At 43.6% G+C, this 22,130-nt stretch overlaps 1 protein-coding gene across 1 annotated transcript; it reads right to left on the minus strand.

Annotated features, from left to right (window-relative positions):
- Positions 1 to 20,552: 20,552 nt before the first annotated feature.
- LOC149438381 (olfactory receptor 51E1-like) lies at positions 20,553 to 21,744 on the minus strand. The gene has a single exon (XM_089659878.1). The coding sequence runs from the start codon at positions 21,742 to 21,744 to the stop codon at positions 20,791 to 20,793; it is 954 nt and encodes a 317-aa protein (XP_089516004.1). The 3' UTR covers positions 20,553 to 20,790.
- Positions 21,745 to 22,130: the final 386 nt, after the last annotated feature.

Below are 22,130 nucleotides of genomic sequence, written 5' to 3' on the forward strand. Positions count from 1 at the left end.
CCTTTCAAGGGCAAATTCAGCTAGTTGGGGCCAAAGGTCAAGTTTCGTTGCCCAGTAGTCAAGGGGATTGTCTACCTCGGTTGGCACGGTGCTGTCCAAGTAGGCCCAAGCCTGTTGTTTGAGGTCCTGCTCCAGGTCCACCTGATGCTGCTGCTGCTGCTGCGGCTGGTTAGTAGTTTCCTCACTGCGCTGGTGAAGAAAGCTACTCATCATCGACTGCAGACTGAGGCAGCCGCTGCTGGTGGAGCTGCCACTGCTCCTACCACCCCACCCCTCCCCTGCTGCCATGGCAGCGGAACGCGAGCGCACAGGGCCCACAGTGTCTGAGGATGGACGTTGGCGCACAAAGGCAGAGACCAACTGACTACATAGGTGGTTTTTATAGTACGTTATTTTGGCCTCCCTCTCAGCAGGTGTGAAAAAGGCCACCATTTTGGAACGGTAGCAAGGGTCCAACAAGGTGGACAGCCAAAAGTCATCCCTCTGTCTGATGGTTATTATTCGGCTGTCGCTACGCAAGCAACCGAGCATGCTATGGGCCATTTGTGCCAAGGAATGCGAGGGACTCCCTGCCTCCATCTCCACAGCATACTGCCACGGTGCGTCTGGGTCCTCTGTCTCCTCCTCCTCCTCCTCTACCAGATGCTCCTGCTCCTCCACTCCTGTCCGCTGAGTGGAAAAACCACCCATTTCACTCAATAATTCCTGAGCACAAATGTCCTCCTCTACCTCCTCCTCTTCTTCCTGTCCTGCCCCCACAGGGGTCATGTGGCGTTGAGATCTGTGCGCCACGTCTACCGCACCCTGACCAGCCATTGTTAACAGCATTTGTTCAAGAACGTGCAACAGAGGAATGACGTCGTTCATCCCATAGTCCTGCTGACTCACGAATAGCGTGGCCTCCTCAAAGGGCCTGAGCAAGCGGCAGGTGTCACGCATGAGCTGCCAATGGCTGACATCGAAGTTACACAGGGGAGTACCTTTATCCGCTTGTAACATCAGGAAATCGGTGATGGCCTTTCGCTGCTCGTAAAGGCGGTCTAACATGTGTAGGGTTGAATTCCACCTTGTTGCAACGTCGCAGATCAGGCGATGATGTGGAATTCCGTTCTGCCGCTGCAGCTCAAGGAGGGTGTGCTTTGCGGTGTAGGAATGGCTGAAATGCATGCAAAGTTTACGTGACATTTTAAGGATGTCTTGCAGTGGGATAGTGGATTTTAGGAACCGCTTGACAACCAGATTGAACACGTGAGCCATGCATGGCGCATGGCACAACCTTCCTTGACGCAGAGCAGACACCATGTTCTTTCCGTTGCCGGTCAACATGGTTCCGATTTTCAGTTTGCGCGGAGACAGCCATCTGTCGATTTCTCTGTTCATTACACTCAGAAGTTCCTCCCCTGTGTGACTACGTTCGCCAAGGCATACCAGGTGCAGAACAGCGTGACACCGTTGCGCCCTGCACATGTGATATGCCGGTCGGGTAATGGGACTTGGCACGGGGGTGGCGGCTGAGGACACGGCGGAAGAAGAGGTGGTAGAGGCGGACATCTTTGCCGGACCAAGGACGTGCAAACGTGGAGGCAAAAGCGGCGTGACCTGTCCAAGTTGCTGGTGCGGCTGTGACGGCACCACGTTCACCCAGTGGGCCGTAAATGACATGTACTGTCCCTGACCGTAGTTACAGCTCCACACGTCGGCGCTGCAGTGCACTTTGGCAGAGACCGACATGCTCAAAGACTGGCCCACCATGTCTTCTACATGTGAAGGGCTGGCACTGCCTTTTTGGCGAAGAAATGACGGCTTGGCACTCTCCACCGCGGCGCGGCACAAGCCATCATTTCTCTGAAAGGTGCTGAGTCCACCACTTGGAAAGGGAGGGACTGCAGCACCAGCAACTTGGACAGGAGGACGTTCAGCTTTTGCACCGTCGGGTGCGTGCTCGCAAACTGTTGTCTCTTGGAAACGGATTCCAAGAAAGACTGCTGACGGAATCCGTGAAGAGGAGTAGCAGGAGAAGGAGCATCTGAACGAGCGGAAGATGCCAACGAGCGACAACTCCCCTCAGCAGAGGTGTTGGAGCCTTGACTGGCTGATGGAGGGCGATTGACGTCGGGTGACGGAGCAAGTAACGGAGTGGGTGATGGAGCGGGGGCTGGGGCGGGCAGAACCGCCGTATCTTTATCACGGTTTTCCCAGGCCACCAAATGGCGACGCTGCATATGCTGCCGCAACGCTGTAGTCCCAACATAGGCCCCCTGGCCACGCTTGACTTTCTGGCCACATAGTCGACATACGGCTACGTTTACTTCCTCGGGCGGCTTGACGAAAAATTGCCACACCGCCGAGTAGGAAACTTTGCCCCCGATACTCCTCACTGGCTGACTGCTGCTTCCTCCGTGCACACCGGCACCACTACTGGCCGTGGTGGTAGGCTGCAGTGGAGCTGGTGCTCTACTCCGTGGCTGTTTGGCTCCACTGACACTGCTTCCACTGACACTGCTGCGACCCTGCTGCTGTCTCCTGGGCAACCCACCGACTGTTTCACTCACTGCCAAGCTGCCACCCTCTTCTCCTGATGATGCGGAAGAAATTGCCTGATGACGACGAGGCTGCCAAGTGCGATCAACCTCCTCATCATCAAGTAGGGTCTCCGCCTCACTACTAGCCCCCTCGGCTGCGTCTGGGTCAGGAGACAGACCTGTCTCTAGACCGGCTACCGGGCCACTCTCCTCGCCACTACTTCTTCGCCTGGCTGCTGAAAAGGCGGATGTCTCCCCCCGTTCCTGACCGCCCTCTGTTAGCTCTTCCTCACTGTACAGTGGGGCTGAGCCCACAGCATGCGATACTTCGCTTGGTGAGGGAACACCAAAGGACAGGGGCAGGTAGAGGACACGTGATTTCAGTGGGCTTGGTCCCGGGCCATGCCAACTAACGGTTGTGTCTGACGTACCCACCGACCGTTGGCTGTAGGTGTCAGAGGTGACCTGGGAAGAGGAAGACGACTGAGCCAACCAATCGATGACGGCAGGGTTGTCGGTGGAGACACGACCGCTGGATGACACCGGGAGCACTGGCCTCTGGCTGCGAATAGTGCTGCCTCGACCCCTTCCTCTGCTGCCACGTCTGCTCGCTCCTAAAACATTGCCTCCTCTGCCACTCCTCTGCATTTTGTCTGACATACTCTTTAATTAAACGATTATGTGTCCCTGAGTAACAATTCTGTGTCCCTGAGTAACAATTCTGTGTCTGTGCGAGTAACAATTCTGTGGCCCTAAGTAACAGTTCTGTGGCCCTCAGTAACAATTCTGTGTCCCTGATTAACGTTTCTGTGGCCCCAAGTAACAGTTCTGTGGCCCTCAGTAACAATTCTGTGTATGTGCGAGTAACAATTCTGTGTCTGTGCGAGTAACAATTCTGTGGCCCTAAGTAACAGTTCTTTGGCCCTCAGTAACAATTCTGTGTCCCTGATTAACGTTTCTGTGGCCCCAAGTAACAGTTCTGTGGCCCTCAGTAACAATTCTGTGTCTGTGCGAGTAACAATTCTGTGTCTGTGCGAGTAACAATTCTGTGGCCCTAAGTAACAGTTCTGTGGCCCTCAGTAACAATTCTGTGTCCCTGATTAACGTTTATGTGGCCCCAAGTAACAGTTCTGTGGCCCTCAGTAACAATTCTGTGTCTGTGCGAGTAACAATTCTGTGTCTGTGCGAGTAACAATTCTGTGGCCCTAAGTAATGGTTCTGTGGCCCTCAGTAACAGTTCTGTGTCCCTGTGTAACAATTCTGTGTCTGTGCGAGTAACAATTCTGTGGCCCTAAGTAACAGTTCTGTGGCCCTCAGTAACAATTCTGTGTCTGTGCGAGTAACAATTCTGTGTCTGTGCGAGTAACAATTCTGTGGCCCTAAGTAACAGTTCTGTGGCCCTCAGTAACAATTCTGTGTCCCTGATTAACGTTTATGTGGCCCCAAGTAACAGTTCTGTGGCCCTCAGTAACAATTCTGTGTCTGTGCGAGTAACAATTCTGTGTCTGTGCGAGTAACAATTCTGTGGCCCTAAGTAACAGTTCTGTGGCCCTCAGTAACAATTCTGTGTCCCTGATTAACGTTTCTGTGGCCCCAAGTAACAGTTCTGTGGCCCTCAGTAACAATTCTGTGTCTGTGCGAGTAACAATTCTGTGTCTGTGCGAGTAACAATTCTGTGGCCCTAAGTAACAGTTCTGTGGCCCTCAGTAACAGTTCTGTGTCCCTGAGTAACAATTCTGTGTCTGTGCGAGTAACAATTCTGTGTCTGTGCGAGTAACAATTCTGTGGCCCTAAGTAACAGTTCTGTGGCCCTCAGTAACAGTTCTGTGTCCCTGAGTAACAATTCTGTGTCTGTGCGAGTAACAATTCTGTGTCTGTGCGAGTAACAATTATGTGGCCCTAAGTAACGGTTCTGTGGCCCTCAGTAACAGTTCTGTGTCCCTGTGTAACAATTCTGTGTCTGTGCGAGTAACAATTCTTTGGCCCTAAGTAACAGTTCTGTGGCCCTCAGTAACAATTCTGTGTCTTTGCGAGTAACAATTCTGTGTCTGTGCGAGTAACAATTCTGTGGCCCTAAGTAACAGTTCTGTGGCCCTCAGTAACAATTCTGTGTCTGTCCCTGAGTAACAATTCTGTGGCCCTAACTAAAGTTTCTGTGGCCCTAAGTAACAATTCTCTGGCACTCAGTAACAATTCTGTCTGTCCCTGAGTAACAATTCTGTGGCCCTAATAACGTTTCTGTGGCCCTAAGTAACAATTCTCTGGCACTCAGTAACAATTCTGTCTGTCCCTGAGTAACAATTCTGTGGCCCTAATAACGTTTCTGTGGCCCTAAGTAACAATTCTCTGGCACTCAGTAACAATTCTGTCTGTCCCTGAGTATGAATTCTGTGGCCCTAACTAGCGTTTCTTTGTCCCTGAGTAATAGTTCTCTGTCCCTAAGTATCGTTTCTCTGTCCCCAAGTATCGTTTCTGTGGCCCTAACTCTGTCCCTGTCCCTAATACAGAGCGGTCTGCCTCTGTTCAATGACTGCAGGCAAATGAAAAATTCCAAAATGGCCGCTATTTATAGCTCGACCATTACACAGTGCTAGCTGGCTGGCTGCTGATTGGCTGATGCGATCACATGTCGTTGAGGAATGCATTATGGGTCAGCGCGCCTTGTCTGCGCGCCTTCCCAGACATCCCCGCTCCGTCGCCGCACATGTCAGCCGCCATTTTCGGAAAAATTTCGTTTCGCGCGTCCGAATTAGGCTATTTTTCAGATTCGGCGCGAATCAAAATTTTTCCGATATTCGACTCGAATTCCACTTCGGCTACTTCGATTCGCTCATCTCTAGATACAATGTTTCAACCGCTGTATGGAGGGAATGTCCCATAATGCTATTTCTGACAGTTCTGGGACATTCACTCCATACAGCGGTTGAAACATTGTATCTATTTGTTTCCATAAATGACATTCTGCAGATACACTTAGAGGAGCTCTGCAGATACACTTTTTGCCGGCTTGGAATTATTCTTATTTTCATCCTACTTCTTCTTCTACTTCTTCTTCATCCTCATCCTCATCCTCTTCTTCTTCTTCTGAGGATGAGGATGAGGATGAAGAAGAAGAAGAAGAAGAAGAAGTAGGATGAAAATAAGATTAATTCCAATCCGGCAAAAAGTGTATCTGCAGAGCTCCTCTAAGTGTATCTGCAGAATAGAGGAACTCTGCACATACACTTTTTGCCGGCTTGGAATTATTCTTATTTTCATCCTACTTCTTCTTCTTCTTCTTCTTCTTCTTCATCCTCATCCTCATCCTCTTCTTCTTCTTCTGAGGATGAGGATGAGGATGAAGAAGAAGAAGAAGAAGTAGGATGAAAATAAGATTAATTCCAAGCCGGCAAAAAGTGTATCAGCAGAGCTCCTCTAAGTGTATCTGCAGAATAGAGGAACTCTGCACATACACTTTTTCCCGGCTTGGAATTATTCTTATTTTCATCCTACTTCTTCTTCTTCTTCTTCTTCTTCATCCTCATCCTCTTCTTCTTCTTCTGAGGATGAGGATGAGGATGAAGAAGAAGAAGTAGGATGAAAATAAGATTAATTCCAAGCCGGCAAAAAGTGTATGTGCAGAGCTCCTCTAAGTGTATCTGCAGAATAGAGGAACTCTGCACATACACTTTTTGCCGGCTTGGAATTATTCTTATTTTCATCCTACTTCTTCTTCTTCTTCTTCATCCTCATCCTCATCCTCTTCTTCTTCTTCTGAGGATGAGGATGAAGAAGAAGAAGAAGAAGAAGTAGGATGAAAATAAGAATTCCAAACCGGCAAAAAGTGTATGTGCAGAGTTCCTCTATTTCTGACAGTTCTCTGACAGCTTCTTCACATGTACAGCGGTTGAAACATCTGTATCCTAAATGGAAACTAATAGATACAATGTTTCAACCGCTAAACATGTGTTCCTTCTGTCAGAGAACTGTCAGAAATAGCGGAGCTCTCTGCAGGGACACTTTTGCCGGCTGATCGGGAAATATTCGATTCGCGCACCCGAAGTAGGCAAAATTTCGGATTCGACGCAAATCGAATATTTCCTGAAATTCGTATCGAATTCTGGTTCGCCTGGTTCGATTCGCTCATCTCTAATCACTAGCTTAGAAGAAAACAAGATCAAGAAAAACATGAACATACGTGAACAGCATGTCATTCAGTACTCTTTATAATTATAAATCATTGTAAACCTGCACATCTTTAAAGTACAGTAGTTTGCATTATTGGTCAAAGGCATATTGCTTATAATATAATGTCTAGACTATATAAGAGGAGGGGGTAGAGGACGGGAGGAGAGGAATTTACCAAAAGGAGAGTGATCCCATGCCCCCCAAATAGAGTGGAAAATACCAGAATGTTCATCCACTAAAGCTGTAAGATATTCCATTTCCCTGATTTCAGAAATCACTCTTAGAAGGTGATTTTACGAGCGTACATTTGCTGATTTCCAAAAATGTGGTATCACCCTTCTGGCGACTGTCAAAATGTGCACTCCCAACCATTTAGATTTTTTTGGGGATACCCCTGAAGGGTAGTCCCAGGAGATAATGTAGTGGATCTAGGGGCAGGACAACATTAGGTACTTGTTCCAATACGTTTTGAACCATAACCCAATACCCCATAATCTGCGGGCAAAACCAAAAAATGTGTGACTTGGGTTAACTGCATGGAGCACTACAGGAGTCTTTTACCAATGCATCAACACTTTATATAAATTTTCTTTGTATACAACACAACGAGATGTTATGGCAGCGGAATCCAATATCACCTGCCAACATTTTAAAGAAATTGGACATTGAAGTTCATCTTCCCATCTCTTCATATACCGTTGTGGCTTCTCAACCATAGATTCTTTATTAAGAAGCAGTTTATATAGAGAGGTGCTAAGATGCTGCTGGGAAGGACCTTTAATAGCTATCCTCTTGAAGTGTTAAAGAAGAGCTCAGGGAGTGGAAAAAATGACAAAAATGCAAATAGGTGTATCTAGCCACACATTTTAAATGCTCCTGTGTGTGATTTTATCCAGAAGACCAGCCAGGCATGCAGCTCCAGAAAACACATGGATCATCCCTCTTAAACACTGACATCAGCCTTGGGTGCAGTAATACCTCCAGGTCCAGAGACCCTCTCGCCCCAAATGATAGGTAGACAGGGGTCCCCCTTTTGGTCCAGGTACCCCAAAAGTGGTAGGTGTAGATCACTAACTGTATATCAGACAGGATCCCGCACTCACCCCGTGGCCGGCTCTCGGGGTCCAGCAGTCGTCGGGGGGTCCAGTGGGAGACCACTAGTCCGGGGGGTCCGGTGGGGAGCCCGTTGTCCCACCTACCACTTTTGGGGTACCTGGAACCAAAAGGGGGACCCCTGTCTACCTATCATTTGGGGCGAGAGGGTCTCTGGACCTGGAGGTATTACTGCACCCAAGGCTGATGTCAGTGTTTAAGAGGGATGATCCATGTGTTTTCTGGAGCTGCATGCCTGGCTGGTCTTCTGGATAAAATCACACACAGGCGCATTTAAAATGTGCGGTCGGTGAGTGCGCATTTTTTCTGTTTGATTCCAGTCACCTAATGAGGAGGAGGCCTGCACATGTTCGATTTTATTGTGAAAAGACTTTATGAACTATTTTATAATTTTTTAATTACATTACAGCGCTGCACTATATATATTTAATGTTTCTGTTATGAGGTCCAGTGATTCCTTGAAGTGTTTCAGCAGCTGGTTTTTCTGAGCGCTCGCTATATTCATAATTTATTTGCAGGTGTATCTAGCCGATATAGGTATTGTGGATTTCCATGCTCTAATCTCCTCAAATAATTGAATTCTGCGTGAAGCAGGACTGACCAGATGGCAGAGCGGAGGGTTCATCCGCGGGTAGGACAAACTGTCTGGAAGTCTTGGATTATACAGTACGTTCAACAGTGGGGAGCACATGGACAGCAGTTGCTGTGATTTCACACAAGTTGACCAAATCTTGAGGGTGAACAATAGAGGTACAGGAGAGAGAGGCAGTGTATAATGATGAGGATGTAGCAATGAACAAGGGTGAATTGGCTGAATATAACTTAGTTCAATCTCTGCCCATCTATTTTGGTGCTTCTGAGTGAACTATGATAATGTTTATCTCAGATGGGTAGCTAAATAATATTTAATTATATCTGGTGCTCCTAGGCCTCCAGAAGTTCTAGATGACAAAAGGACCATCCGTGCTATCCTGGGTTTTTTAGCGTGCCATATAAACCTAAGAAATGCTCACTCATCAATGATCAATCCTGAAGTACTGACAGCCAATATAATTTCTTGAGGTCCAAGAAAGTCAGAATAGTACAGATATCCCCCAAATGACCCCTTTTTGTAAAGTAGACAGTCCGACGTACTTCATAAGAGGAATTGCGAGTTTTTTGAAGTTGTATTTTTTTTGTCATCATTTTTCGGAAAATGAAAAAATTAAAAAAATTATTTTCACTGTTTTTTTTTATATACTGTCACCAGTGCAGTACAGCGTCATCATATAACTGGCATGGCGGTGAACAGGGACACTGACTGGTGACAGTATGAAAAAAATATATATATAAAAAATATATTCTTTTTTTCTATTTTTTTATTATTTTTAATTTTTTATTAAATTTTTTTATTTTTTTTAAGTTTTTTTTCCATATTCTACTATGACCAAAGTAGTACAAAGTTTTTTTTTTACACAATTTGCTTATAGCAAAGAATTACTTTGCTATAAGCAAGCATTTACCTGAATGACATCGATTCATTCAGGTTTTTTTTTTTGTTTGTTTTTTTTGTGCTTAGCTGTGATTTGGCCACACCTAATCACATGACATGTGCATGTGACCTGCTGTGATCATTCACAGCTAGGCACTAGTATACAATGGATGGCATGAATGAAGCCATCCATTGTATACAACTGTCATGTGACCTGCTGTGATTGGTCACAGCAGGTCAGATGGTACCGGCAACGGGGGCCGGTACTCAGATCTGTCATCGGCCGTGTCCGAGGTACACGGCCGGTGACAGATCACGCCGCTGCGCGGCTCTGCAACCGCGCGAACTGCGCATGTGCGGGAGGACGCCAAATGGAGTATACCCCGGAAATCTGCAGCATTTGTGCGGCCGCCAAACGGCTATAGGCCGGGCGGCTAATGGTTAATAGTGCTCTAGGTCTGTAATTGGCTGGGGTCGTTAAGTTTTTCCCTGGTTTGGGAATGACCGTGATATATGAGTGTTGGATTTGTGGGTGGGGGATTTCTCCTTTCATCAAATAGGAAAAAAATTCCAATAAGGTGGGGCCGACATCTGCAATAAAATGTTTATAATATGCGTAGGAGAATTTGTCTGGTCCTAGTGCTTTATGTGACGGTAACTCCTTAACAGTTATACATAATTCCTCCATAGTGATAGGTGTATTTAAAATTCCTCCTTTTTTAATTTGGGGAGCTGAAGGGTGAAAAAAAAGGTGTTAAAGGATTCTTTATGAAAAGGGGGTGTATGTCCGATGCTAGACAATTATAAAGTTTACGATAATAATCTCCAAACACTTGTGCTATTTGTTGTGGACAAAAGGTAGGGACACCATGGGGTTTATTTACTAAAGCTGGAGAGTCGAAAATCAGACTCCCTTCTGCATAGAAACCAATCAGCTTCTAACCTCAGCTTGTTCAATGAAGCTTTGGCAATGAAACCTGGAAGCTGATTGGTTTCTATGCAGAAGGGAGTCTGATTTTGGACTCTCCAGCTTTAGTAAATAAACCCCCATCTGTCTTAAACAAAAATTTAGGAGCGATAGGTATCAAGTGGGTTTTCAATTTATTAACTAACATCCTATGAGGCTTATTAGCGTAGTGATAAAACTTCTGTTTCATCCAAAGCAGTTGCTGTGCACCAGAGTTAGCCTCAAGAATCTTAAGTTGTTCCTTAAGTCGAATCACTAATCGAAGTTTCGATAGAGAGGGTGCATCTATTTGCTTTTTTTCCGTGTGAGCTAATTGGGTCATAACATCGACTCTTTGATGGAGCCTAGATTTCTTAAGGTGTGAGCTCTCCATTATAAAGCGACCTCTGATAAATGCTTTGTGGGCTTCACACAATGTCAAAGAGGCTAACACTGAACCCGCATTTAGTTAAAAAAAAAAATCACGCAAGGCTTTTAAAATGGAGGCATTGACCTCCGCGTTTCGTAAAAGTGTGTCGTTCAAGTGCCAGTGGCAAGTGCGTGCATGCGGTCGATCCAGGAACAAGTCTAGTACCAAAAAAGAGTGATCTGACCAGTAGTTTGGGACAACATCGGAACTAACCATTTGTTTAACCTCCCTGGCGGTATTCCCGAGTGTAGCTCGGGGTAAAGTTTCAGTACCAAAAGCGATAACCCCGAGCTACACTCGGGCTTACCATGCGGCGTTGCACAGGGATTCCCTACAGCGCTTACGTTGTCCTTCGCTCCCGCAATGCGTTCCCTGCAGCATCCCCGGCCATCTCCTCCAGCTGATGCCGGCATCCGGCTTCTGTGTTCCGGTCCCTGTGACGTCGGGACGTACAGGCGCCGGAACCGGCAGCAAATTTGAAAATTTAAAAAAAATTAAATTTTTTTTAAACGATTATTTCATAGCAAAACATTCCTGTATCAAAGCATTTCACATACATTTTGTCCCTACTGCTTTGTCCTGTGCCCTGCCCTCATTTTGACTGTTCTTTCTGCCTGGAAACTTAGAAAAGTCCACAGCGTCCAAAAAGCATCCCTTTAGATCAAAATCGGTTTTATACCGGCTAGAGAACAGCGATAGTAAATCAGAACTACTTGCAGAATTGAGTGATAATGATTCGTGGGGAAAATTCGTCATCAGACACTGAAAACGATTTTGCGACTTTGCTCAGTGATGTGCGAACTTGGCGCTATATTTCAAATTTCAGTGTTTTTGGTTTGATTATATTATTGAATTAAATTTATTATTATATTATTATTTTTTATGAGTATTTATTAAATTATAATTTATGACTTCGTGTTTCAAGTTTTATCATATCCGGAATGTTTACTAGACTCTTGTTCGGACAGATTTCAGGGAGTTATTCCTAAATTACAGGCCTACAATAAAAAAATACATATTTCCATGCAAAAAAATGGTACCGCTTTCACCAAAAATCTGAAATAATCATACCGCCAGGGAGGTTAAGTAGAGGAGAAGAGAGTAAAAAATAGTCCAACCTGGTACAGATGTGATGTACCGGGGAGAAAAACAAAAACTGTCTGGCACTCGGATGTTGTATTCTCCAGATGTCAAACAGCTTACCTTACCTTACCCACTGACGGAAGGCCGAAGACCGTTTCAAAACATGTCTTGAGGGTATTTGGCCTGGAGGGACCTTCTATCTTGCGTGGCTCACATAGATAAATGGAAGTCGCTGCCAATTACCGTGAAAGGATGTGATGTCCGTACAGAATACCGTTTGATTAGCGTTTGGAGCATATACATTAAGGATTGTAAGGTAGGTATCACCATATTGGCAATTAAGCAGTATATATCTGCCTTGGGGATATAACTCAGAGGAAACCACTTTAATTGGGCAGCCTTTTTTAATGAGGATAACAATTTAAATAAAAAATAGAACACACCAGGATTCCTAAAGCTCAGGGTCAGAAATTACCAAATAAAGATAGTGACCCAATTATAAATAATGCTGACTCACATAGATATATGTATGTGGTGTCCTTGGGACCCTAATCATAAATGGGAAAATAAAGATAAAAGACCAGGGGGTAAAGGACCCAGAGGCCAAAAGGGGGGTCCAAATGAGGGCAGACTGCAGCCTTGAAAACCAAATGATAGACAAAAATAATTTAATTGGCAGTAAAAAAAGTACAAATATCACAAAGACATGTATGGCATGGTAAGCCAAAGTATACAAAAATTACACAAAAAATTACACAAGAAATTACCTCACCACCACCCAGGGGGAAAAAAGTCAAGAGCAGAATAACAAGATCAACCTGGACAGCACTAGGCATGCAAAAAGTCCCATAAAGATATGATGAATAGTAGACCTGTGATGAATAGAAGTCTCAAAAGTTGAACAAGACGGTGAAGATGACAAGCAGGTGGTGATATAGATGGATCAAGAAGGTATGGTGAGTACCAAGGACAGGATTCATGTATAAATCACATAACCATGTAAACATACACAAAAAGTGCATAATAATAAATCTAGATAAACATGATCCTTGATGCAACCATCAAAAATAATTGGTATAATCCCTAGTATCAAGGTAAAAAGCTGAAAGACATTCCTCAGATATCAAGTGATGCATGAAAGTATGACAGATCTCTCATCAAGAATATGCGGTTAGGCTTTTAATGCAAAATTATGTAGAATACACCTCCTCAATATTGCAAGAGTGGTTTAATGATAGAAGGGAAATGCCATATATCCCAAGGGTCATTTAGACAGTCAATGATTGTCATATAGACATGTATCATACAGATGGCATAATAGCTTGGTGGAGCCCATAATATGCATAATATATAGAAGCCTTGAATACTTGAAGCACAAGGGGTTGTCAGATGAAGACCCAGTTCAGTAAAAATCCACAAAAAATGCAGATATGGTAGAGTGGAAAGCTTGTGTTAAACCTGTAACAGCTAGTAGTCATCAACCGACCTGTAGCCCATGCAGGGATAGTTGCTGAGGTCAGTAGAGTTGCAACCTATGTGTTAACAGGTGAAGATCCTCCCAATATAGGGAAAGCTATCAGCCACTGCTGGGTTAGATTCCTGTTGCCAGCCCCAAACGTGCCGTGATGATAGGCTTGTAATGAAAAATTATGTAAAATAAATCTCTATAATATATCAAGAGTGGTTAGATGATGGCAGGAAAAATGGCAATATAAGACATGATATGCCCCATATCCCAAAGATCTTTTGGCCAGTCAATGATTGTCATGTAAACATGTATCATGCAGAGGGAGCCGGTAATATGCATAATATATAAATGCCTTAAATAATGGAGCACAGGGGATTGTCAGGTAAAGAACCAGTTCAGTAAAATCCACAGAAGATACAGGTATAATAAAGTGGAAAGCTTGTGTCAAACCTGTAGCAGCTGATAGTCATCCACAGACCTATAGCCCATGCAGAAATAGTTGCTGAAGTCAGTGAAGTTGAATCCCGTGTGTTAGCAAATGAGGATCCTCCCAATGTAGGGAAAGCTTATCAGCCACTGCTGGGTCAAACTCCTGTTGACAGCCCAAAACGTGCCATAATGATAGGCAAAGATTGATATATGACATACCGCATATAGCGGTGCAATATAATGGCTAAACATGGTGGCCGTGCATGGCGCAAGGAAAGCCGTGGCTCCACAGAGAAAATGTATGAGTGTCAGGTCCTGCAGTCTGACTGAGCCACTCCACAAACTGTTCTCACAAAGCAGGGAGCATCACATTGTCCAAAATGTCTTGGTATGCTGACGCTTGAGGTTCCCTTCACTGGTACTAAGGGGCCGAGCTCAACCTCTGAAAAACAACCCCACACCATAATCCCCCCTCCACCAAACTTTGCACTTGGCACAATCCAGTCAGCCAAGTACCATTCTCCTGGAAACCGCCAAAGACACGTCCTTCAGATTGCCAGACATCTGTGGCGCTATACTAGTAATGGTCGTGATCAGCGACTTATATTTATTTATTTCAGGTACTTGTATAGCGCCGTCAATTTACACAACCCAGAGGAAACCCACGCAGGCACAGGAAGAACATGCAAACTCCAGACAGGTGGTGCCATGGCTGGGATTTGAACCAACAACCCGAGTACTGCCAAGCAGAAGTGCTAACAATTTAGCCACCGTGCTGCCCATTCTTGTCACCTTCATTATCACTCTGCATAATCTTGTCACCTTCATCACCTCTCTGCACATTCTTGTCACCTTCATTACCACTCTGCACATTCTTGTCACCTTTATTATCGCTCTACACGTTCTTGTCACTGTCACCTTCATTACAGCTCTGCACATTCTTGTCACCTTCATCACCTCTCTGCACATTTGTGTTACCTTCATCACCACTCTGCAAATTCTTGTCACCTTCATTATCACTCTGCACAATCTTGTCACCTTCATCACCTCTCTGCACATTTGTGTTACCTTCATCACCACTCTGCAAATTCTTGTCACCTTTATCACCACTCTGCACATTCTCCTCTCCTTCATTACTGCTCTGCATGTTCTTGTCACATTCATTACAGCTTTGCACATTCTTGTCACCTTCATTACCATTCTGCACATTCTTGTCACCTTCATTACCGCTCTGCACATTCTTTTCACCTTCATTAACGCTCTGCACATTCTTGTCACCTGCATTACCGCTCTGCATGTTCTTGTAACCTTCATTACCACTCTGCGCATTCTTGTCACCTTCATTACTGCTCTGCACATTCTCGTCACATTCATTACCATTCTGCACATTCTCGTCACATTCATTACCATTCTGCACATTCTCGTCACATTCATTACCATTCTGCACATTCTCGTCACATTCATTACCATTCTGCACATTCTCGTCACATTCATTACCATTCTGCACATTCTTGTCACCTTCATAACCGCTCTGCACACTCTTTTCACCTTCATTAATGCTCTGCATGTTCTTGTAACCTTCATTACCTTTCTGCACATTCTTGTCACCTTCATTACAGCTCTGCACATTCTTGTCAACTTCATTACCGCTCTGCATGTTCTTGTCACCTTCATTACTGCTCTGCACATTTTTATCACATTCATTACCGCTCTGCACATTCTTATCACATTAATTACCACTCTGCATACTCTTGTCACCTTCATTACCACTCTGCACTTTCTTTTTATCACCATGCTTGCTCTGCACATTCTTGTCACCTTCATTACCGCTCTGCACATTCTTGTCACCTTCATTACCACTCTGCACATTCTTGTCAACTTCATTACTGCTCTGCATGTTCTTGTCACTGTCACCTTCATTACCACTCTGCACATTGTCATCATCATTACCGCTCTGCACATTTTTATCACATAAATTACCACTCTGCACATTCTTATCACATTAATTACCACTCTGCATATTCTTGTCACCTTCATTATCGCTCTACACATTCTTGTCACCTTCATTACCGCTTTGCACTTTCTTTTTAGCAACATGCTTGCTCTGCACATTCTTGTCACCTTCATTACTCCTCTGCATGTTCTTGTCACCTTCATTAAAATTCTGCATATTCTTGTCACCTTCATTATCACTCTGCACATTCTTATCACATTAATTACCACTCTGCACATTCTTGTCACCTTCATTATTGCTCTACACATTCTTGTCACCTTCATTACTGCTCTGAACTTTCTTTTTAGCACCATGCTTGCTCTGCACATTCTTGTCACCTTCATTACCGCTCTGCACATTCTTGTCACCTTCATTACTGCTCTGCATGTTCTTGTCACCTTCATTAAAATTCTGCATATTCTTGTCACCTTCATTATCGCTCTGCACATTCTTATCACCTTCATTACCGCTCTGCACATTCTTATCACCTTCATTACCGCTCTGCACATTCTTGTCACCTTCATTACCGCTCTGCACATTCTTGTCACCTTCATTACCGCTCTGCATGTGCTTGTCATCATCATTACCGCTCTGCACATTCTTATCACCTTCATTACCGCTCTGCACACTCTTGTGACCTTCATTACTGCTCTGCACATTCTTGTCACCTTCATTACCACTCTGCACATTCTTGTCACCTTCATTACCACTCTGCACATTCTTGTCACCTTTATTATCGCTCTACACGTTCTTGTCACTGTCACCTTCATTACAGCTCTGCACATTCTTGTCACCTTCATCACCTCTCTGCACATTTGTGTTACCTTCATCACCACTCTGCAAATTCTTGTCACCTTCATTATCACTCTGCACAATCTTGTCACCTTCATCACCTCTCTGCACATTTGTGTTACCTTCATCACCACTCTGCAAATTCTTGTCACCTTTATCACCACTCTGCACATTCTCCTCTCCTTCATTACTGCTCTGCATGTTCTTGTCACATTCATTACAGCTTTGCACATTCTTGTCACCTTCATTACCATTCTGCACATTCTTGTCACCTTCATTACCGCTCTGCACATTCTTTTCACCTTCATTAACGCTCTGCACATTCTTGTCACCTGCATTACCGCTCTGCATGTTCTTGTAACCTTCATTACCACTCTGCGCATTCTTGTCACCTTCATTACTGCTCTGCACATTCTCGTCACATTCATTACCATTCTGCACATTCTCGTCACATTCATTACCATTCTGCACATTCTCGTCACATTCATTACCATTCTGCACATTCTCGTCACATTCATTACCATTCTGCACATTCTCGTCACATTCATTACCATTCTGCACATTCTTGTCACCTTCATAACCGCTCTGCACACTCTTTTCACCTTCATTAATGCTCTGCATGTTCTTGTAACCTTCATTACCTTTCTGCACATTCTTGTCACCTTCATTACAGCTCTGCACATTCTTGTCAACTTCATTACCGCTCTGCATGTTCTTGTCACCTTCATTACTGCTCTGCACATTTTTATCACATTCATTACCGCTCTGCACATTCTTATCACATTAATTACCACTCTGCATACTCTTGTCACCTTCATTACCACTCTGCACTTTCTTTTTATCACCATGCTTGCTCTGCACATTCTTGTCACCTTCATTACCGCTCTGCACATTCTTGTCAACTTCATTACCACTCTGCACATTCTTGTCAACTTCATTACTGCTCTGCATGTTCTTGTCACTGTCACCTTCATTACCACTCTGCACATTGTCATCATCATTACCGCTCTGCACATTTTTATCACATAAATTACCACTCTGCACATTCTTATCACATTAATTACCACTCTGCATATTCTTGTCACCTTCATTATCGCTCTACACATTCTTGTCACCTTCATTACCGCTTTGCACTTTCTTTTTAGCAACATGCTTGCTCTGCACATTCTTGTCACCTTCATTACTCCTCTGCATGTTCTTGTCACCTTCATTAAAATTCTGCATATTCTTGTCACCTTCATTATCACTCTGCACATTCTTATCACATTAATTACCACTCTGCACATTCTTGTCACCTTCATTATTGCTCTACACATTCTTGTCACCTTCATTACTGCTCTGAACTTTCTTTTTAGCACCATGCTTGCTCTGCACATTCTTGTCACCTTCATTACCGCTCTGCACATTCTTGTCACCTTCATTACTGCTCTGCATGTTCTTGTCACCTTCATTAAAATTCTGCATATTCTTGTCACCTTCATTATCGCTCTGCACATTCTTATCACCTTCATTACCGCTCTGCACATTCTTATCACCTTCATTACCGCTCTGCACATTCTTGTCACCTTCATTACCGCTCTGCACATTCTTGTCACCTTCATTACCGCTCTGCATGTGCTTGTCATCATCATTACCGCTCTGCACATTCTTATCACCTTCATTACCGCTCTGCACACTCTTGTGACCTTCATTACTGCTCTGCACATTCTTGTCACCTTCATTACCACTCTGCACATTCTTGTCACCTTCATTACCACTCTGCACATTCTTGTCACCTTTATTATCGCTCTACACGTTCTTGTCACTGTCACCTTCATTACAGCTCTGCACATTCTTGTCACCTTCATTACCGCTCTGCACGTTCTTGTCACCTTCATTACAACTCTGCACGTTCTTGTCACCTTCATTACAACTCTGCATGTTCTTGTCACCTTCATTATCGCTCTGCACATTCTTATCACCTTCATTACCGCTCTGCACATTCTTGTCACCTTCATTACCGCTCTGCACATTCTTTACACCTTCATTACTGCTCTGCAGGTTCTTGTCACCTTCATTACCACTCTGAACATTCTGGTCACCTTCATTACTACTCTGTACATTCTTTACACCTTCATTACTACTCTGTACATTCTTGTCACCTTCATTACCGCTCTGCTTGTTCTGGTTACCTTCATTACCACTCTGCACTTTCTTTTCAACAACATGCTTGCTCTGCACATTCTTGTCACCTTCATTACGGCTCCACTCTTTCTTCTTACCACCATTCTTTCTTTGAATTTTCTTTGGACTGGATGTCCTGTACAGTATGTGATAAAAAGAACACAAAAAAAGCTTTACAGCAAGTGTGCACAGGGATGTACAGTACTGTACAGTATGTGCTAAAAAGTACACCAAAAAGCTCAGTACTGTAAATGTCTTCACAGTACACTTTCAGTGTCTGTCTATGACCACTATCTCACCTACAGGAAGTCACAACCACCTGTCAGAGCAGGGAAGATGGCTACAACTCATATTCATCAACCAAAGTGGAGTTCGCGAACCATAGCAAATTTTTGTGAACTCTTCTGTTCGTGAACCGAGTTGTTCATGAACAGAAGCATTTGTGAACTGAGGTATCACTGTATCTGGAAGCCATGACCACATGTCAGAGCAGGGAAGATGCCTGCGGCTCGTGTTCATCAATCGAAGTGGAGTTCGTGAACCAAAGCAAATTTTTTTGAACTCTTCTGTTCATGAACCGAGTTGTTGATGAACAGAAGTGTTTGTGAACCAAGGTATCAGTGTATTTGGATTCCTCTTGATGCTGGCTGTTGGTAGGGTATAAAACCATTTGCTTGACTTTTATCAGTGCTTCAATGTTTTGCCTGTCAGCCATATACCTTCTTGCTGATTATCTTTTTCCTGATCCATGACTTATCCTGTACCTATGTAGCATTTACCCTCACAGGAGCTTTTTGGTTTCATGGGTTCTCTGTTCTGCCATGACTCTGTCCCCTCTGACATATCTGATTATGTAAGTTAAAGAATGCACACACTAGTATAACATAAGCATTAGTATCCTACCACACTATGTTACCATACAAAAAATAGGCCAGAGACTGCTTTTTGGTAGATCAAGTATATTACGGCAAAGTAAGATAAACACAATACACAAAGCAATAAACAAGGTCAGAGAATGTTACAATGTATTAGACTAAATGACGGGAATACTAGCCTCTAACTAACTATGGCAATTAAGTTAAACCACAAAAAGGTTAAACAATATTAAACTGGTATACCTAGTAAATACACAGTACACAGTAAAGTACACACATAAATAAGAACAGTATAAACCATAAAGAGCATAAATGGTAAAATGACAGATCTCACTGTAACTCTTGGCAATAGCTATTTAACCACCTCCCCCTGGGTGGAGAACATCACATGACATCCTGGGGTTTAAGTAGTTTTACTGGAATGATGACTGCAGCTGCAGTCATCATCCTGGTATCAACATTTTCACCTGGTGATGCTCTTTTATGTAGAAGCAATTTGAGTGACTCTATAGCCACTTGATCACTTCTGCAGGTAGTGGAAGGAGATGACCCCCTGTCACCGCAGCCTTTCCCAGACTCTATAATCTCATCAGGGAGCCCCGGACCGCCCCAACTGATGCACTGTATAGGGAGAGAGGAAATGTTTGTTGTTTTTTGTGTTTTGTTTTTTACATAGAATACAGTCTTTATTTTTCTTAATATCTTTCTAGACTCTCTGGGCCCCTTTCCACAGGGCTACACTTAGTAGGCAATTAAATATCAAAGGACATCTTGGCAATTGGGATTCAAATGTATCTCAATCTTCATGTTCCAAGGTAGGATAACATAGAAAAGTTCTTGTTCTTACTTTCTACTCAACCAGTCACTCACCACCTCTCCTATGGAGGACAACTGCAGTTTACTTCCTCTACAACCAAAAGAGAACATCCCTTGCAGGCAGTAGGGGAAATACCTCCAGAACTTCAATCCCTGGGCCAAAAAGCCTGGGAGAAAGACAGTTGTCACTGTAGCATCCTCACCAAGCAGAAGCCCAGAAAAGACCAGCCAGGAAGTGCTAGGAAGTATCTGAAATATTTAATACCTTCCTAGCCAGCTGATAAGGCCCCCCAAACCTGCTGATTGATGCTAAACGAAACACTCATAACACAGGACAACACTCCTCTAGCACACCCTGCCAGAACAAGCTCACACAAATGCTTAGAAAACACTTACAGGCACACTCCAACGGGTTGGACTACAGCCTTCTGTTACCTATAGAATCCCAAAAAGGCAAATCGGAATTTAGAAAAATAACACATCTCTATAATGATATAGAGAGTGAAAAAATATAAACTTTTTTTATTTTGTTTTGCCAACCATTTTATGCAAGTTGCATACAATTTTTTCTCTTAGAGCCTTGGTCCTTATTCCATAGATCAGAGGGTTTGCAAAAGTGTATATGCTGCTACCGATCAAAGGTATGAGGACATCAAATGCAGTTACTACAGGACCTTTGTTTAGCCTGTACCTCAAAGTAACGAACAAGAGGGTGACAGAATAAATGGAAAAGGCCAATGCATGAGTCATCAACGTATGCAGAGCTTTTTGAGAAGATTCTGCAGAAAGTTTCAGACAGATGACAACTGTTCTTATGTAACAGTACATTATTACAAGCAAGCAGCTAATTGTGAAGGACAAGGTATAAATCATTCCATAGATGGTGTTAACTGTTATATCGTTACATGCAAGCGGTTGTAGAGACAGGATCTCACAATAGACATTGTTGATATTCACCCCACAGAATGTTAGTCTTAATGTCAACAGTATACTCACAATTACTAATACTCCATTATAAACATATATGGCAAGTGTTATTTTTTTAGTTGTAACATTGGTCATCAGAGTGTGGTATCTCAGAGGGTGGCCTACAGCCAGATATCGATCATATGCCATTGCCGTAAAAATATACATTTCACTAGTTGCATAAATCTGGAGACAGAAAGATTGGCAGAGACATCCTGTGAGTGAGATGGTTGAACATCCAGACAACAAGTCAATGACTAGCTTGGGAAAATATGATGAGCTCCCCACTATCCCATTGACAACTAAGACGCATATTAAGATGTACATAGGCTTCTGCAAGCTTTTCTCTGTCCAGGTTACGTAGACAATCATAGAACTGATAAACAATGTGACTGAAAATGATGCAAGAGCCAAAGGGGCACATAAATATCGAAATGATTCAATTTCAATAAGCCCCACCAGAACAAAGTTGGTATCAGTTGCAGAGACATTCTTAGAAGATGAGCTCATCGCTTAGATTTATGCCCTTTAAAATCAACAATTTCTAAAATGTTCTAGACAATATGAATACTGTAAATTGAAAAATGTAATTCATAGAGGCCCTGTGGATATTAGTGCAACTCTTGTTGCATTTCTTTTCTCTTTAATTCAGACATGCTTTTATAGGTTTTGTAAAGCTGTCACTCCACTCACAACTTAAATATAGCAACTTTGCAGTCACCACTTCTAAGACTTCCCAGTGGACCACAGCTGTTACAGTTGCTGCTGATGAGCTAATTAGTGTCAGAAATGGAATGAAGTAGTGCGGACTCATTTAACAAGCTTCCCAATAAGAAAACAAGCATGAAAGGTGGAATATTATCAAAAACAAAGAGATTATTTGAAGTAAAATTGAA

This window comes from Staurois parvus, unplaced genomic scaffold, assembly GCF_062004578.1.
Source record: "Staurois parvus isolate SC_StPar_1 unplaced genomic scaffold, SC_StPar_1.0 ptg001192l, whole genome shotgun sequence".
Lineage (NCBI taxonomy): Eukaryota > Metazoa > Chordata > Amphibia > Anura > Ranidae > Staurois > Staurois parvus.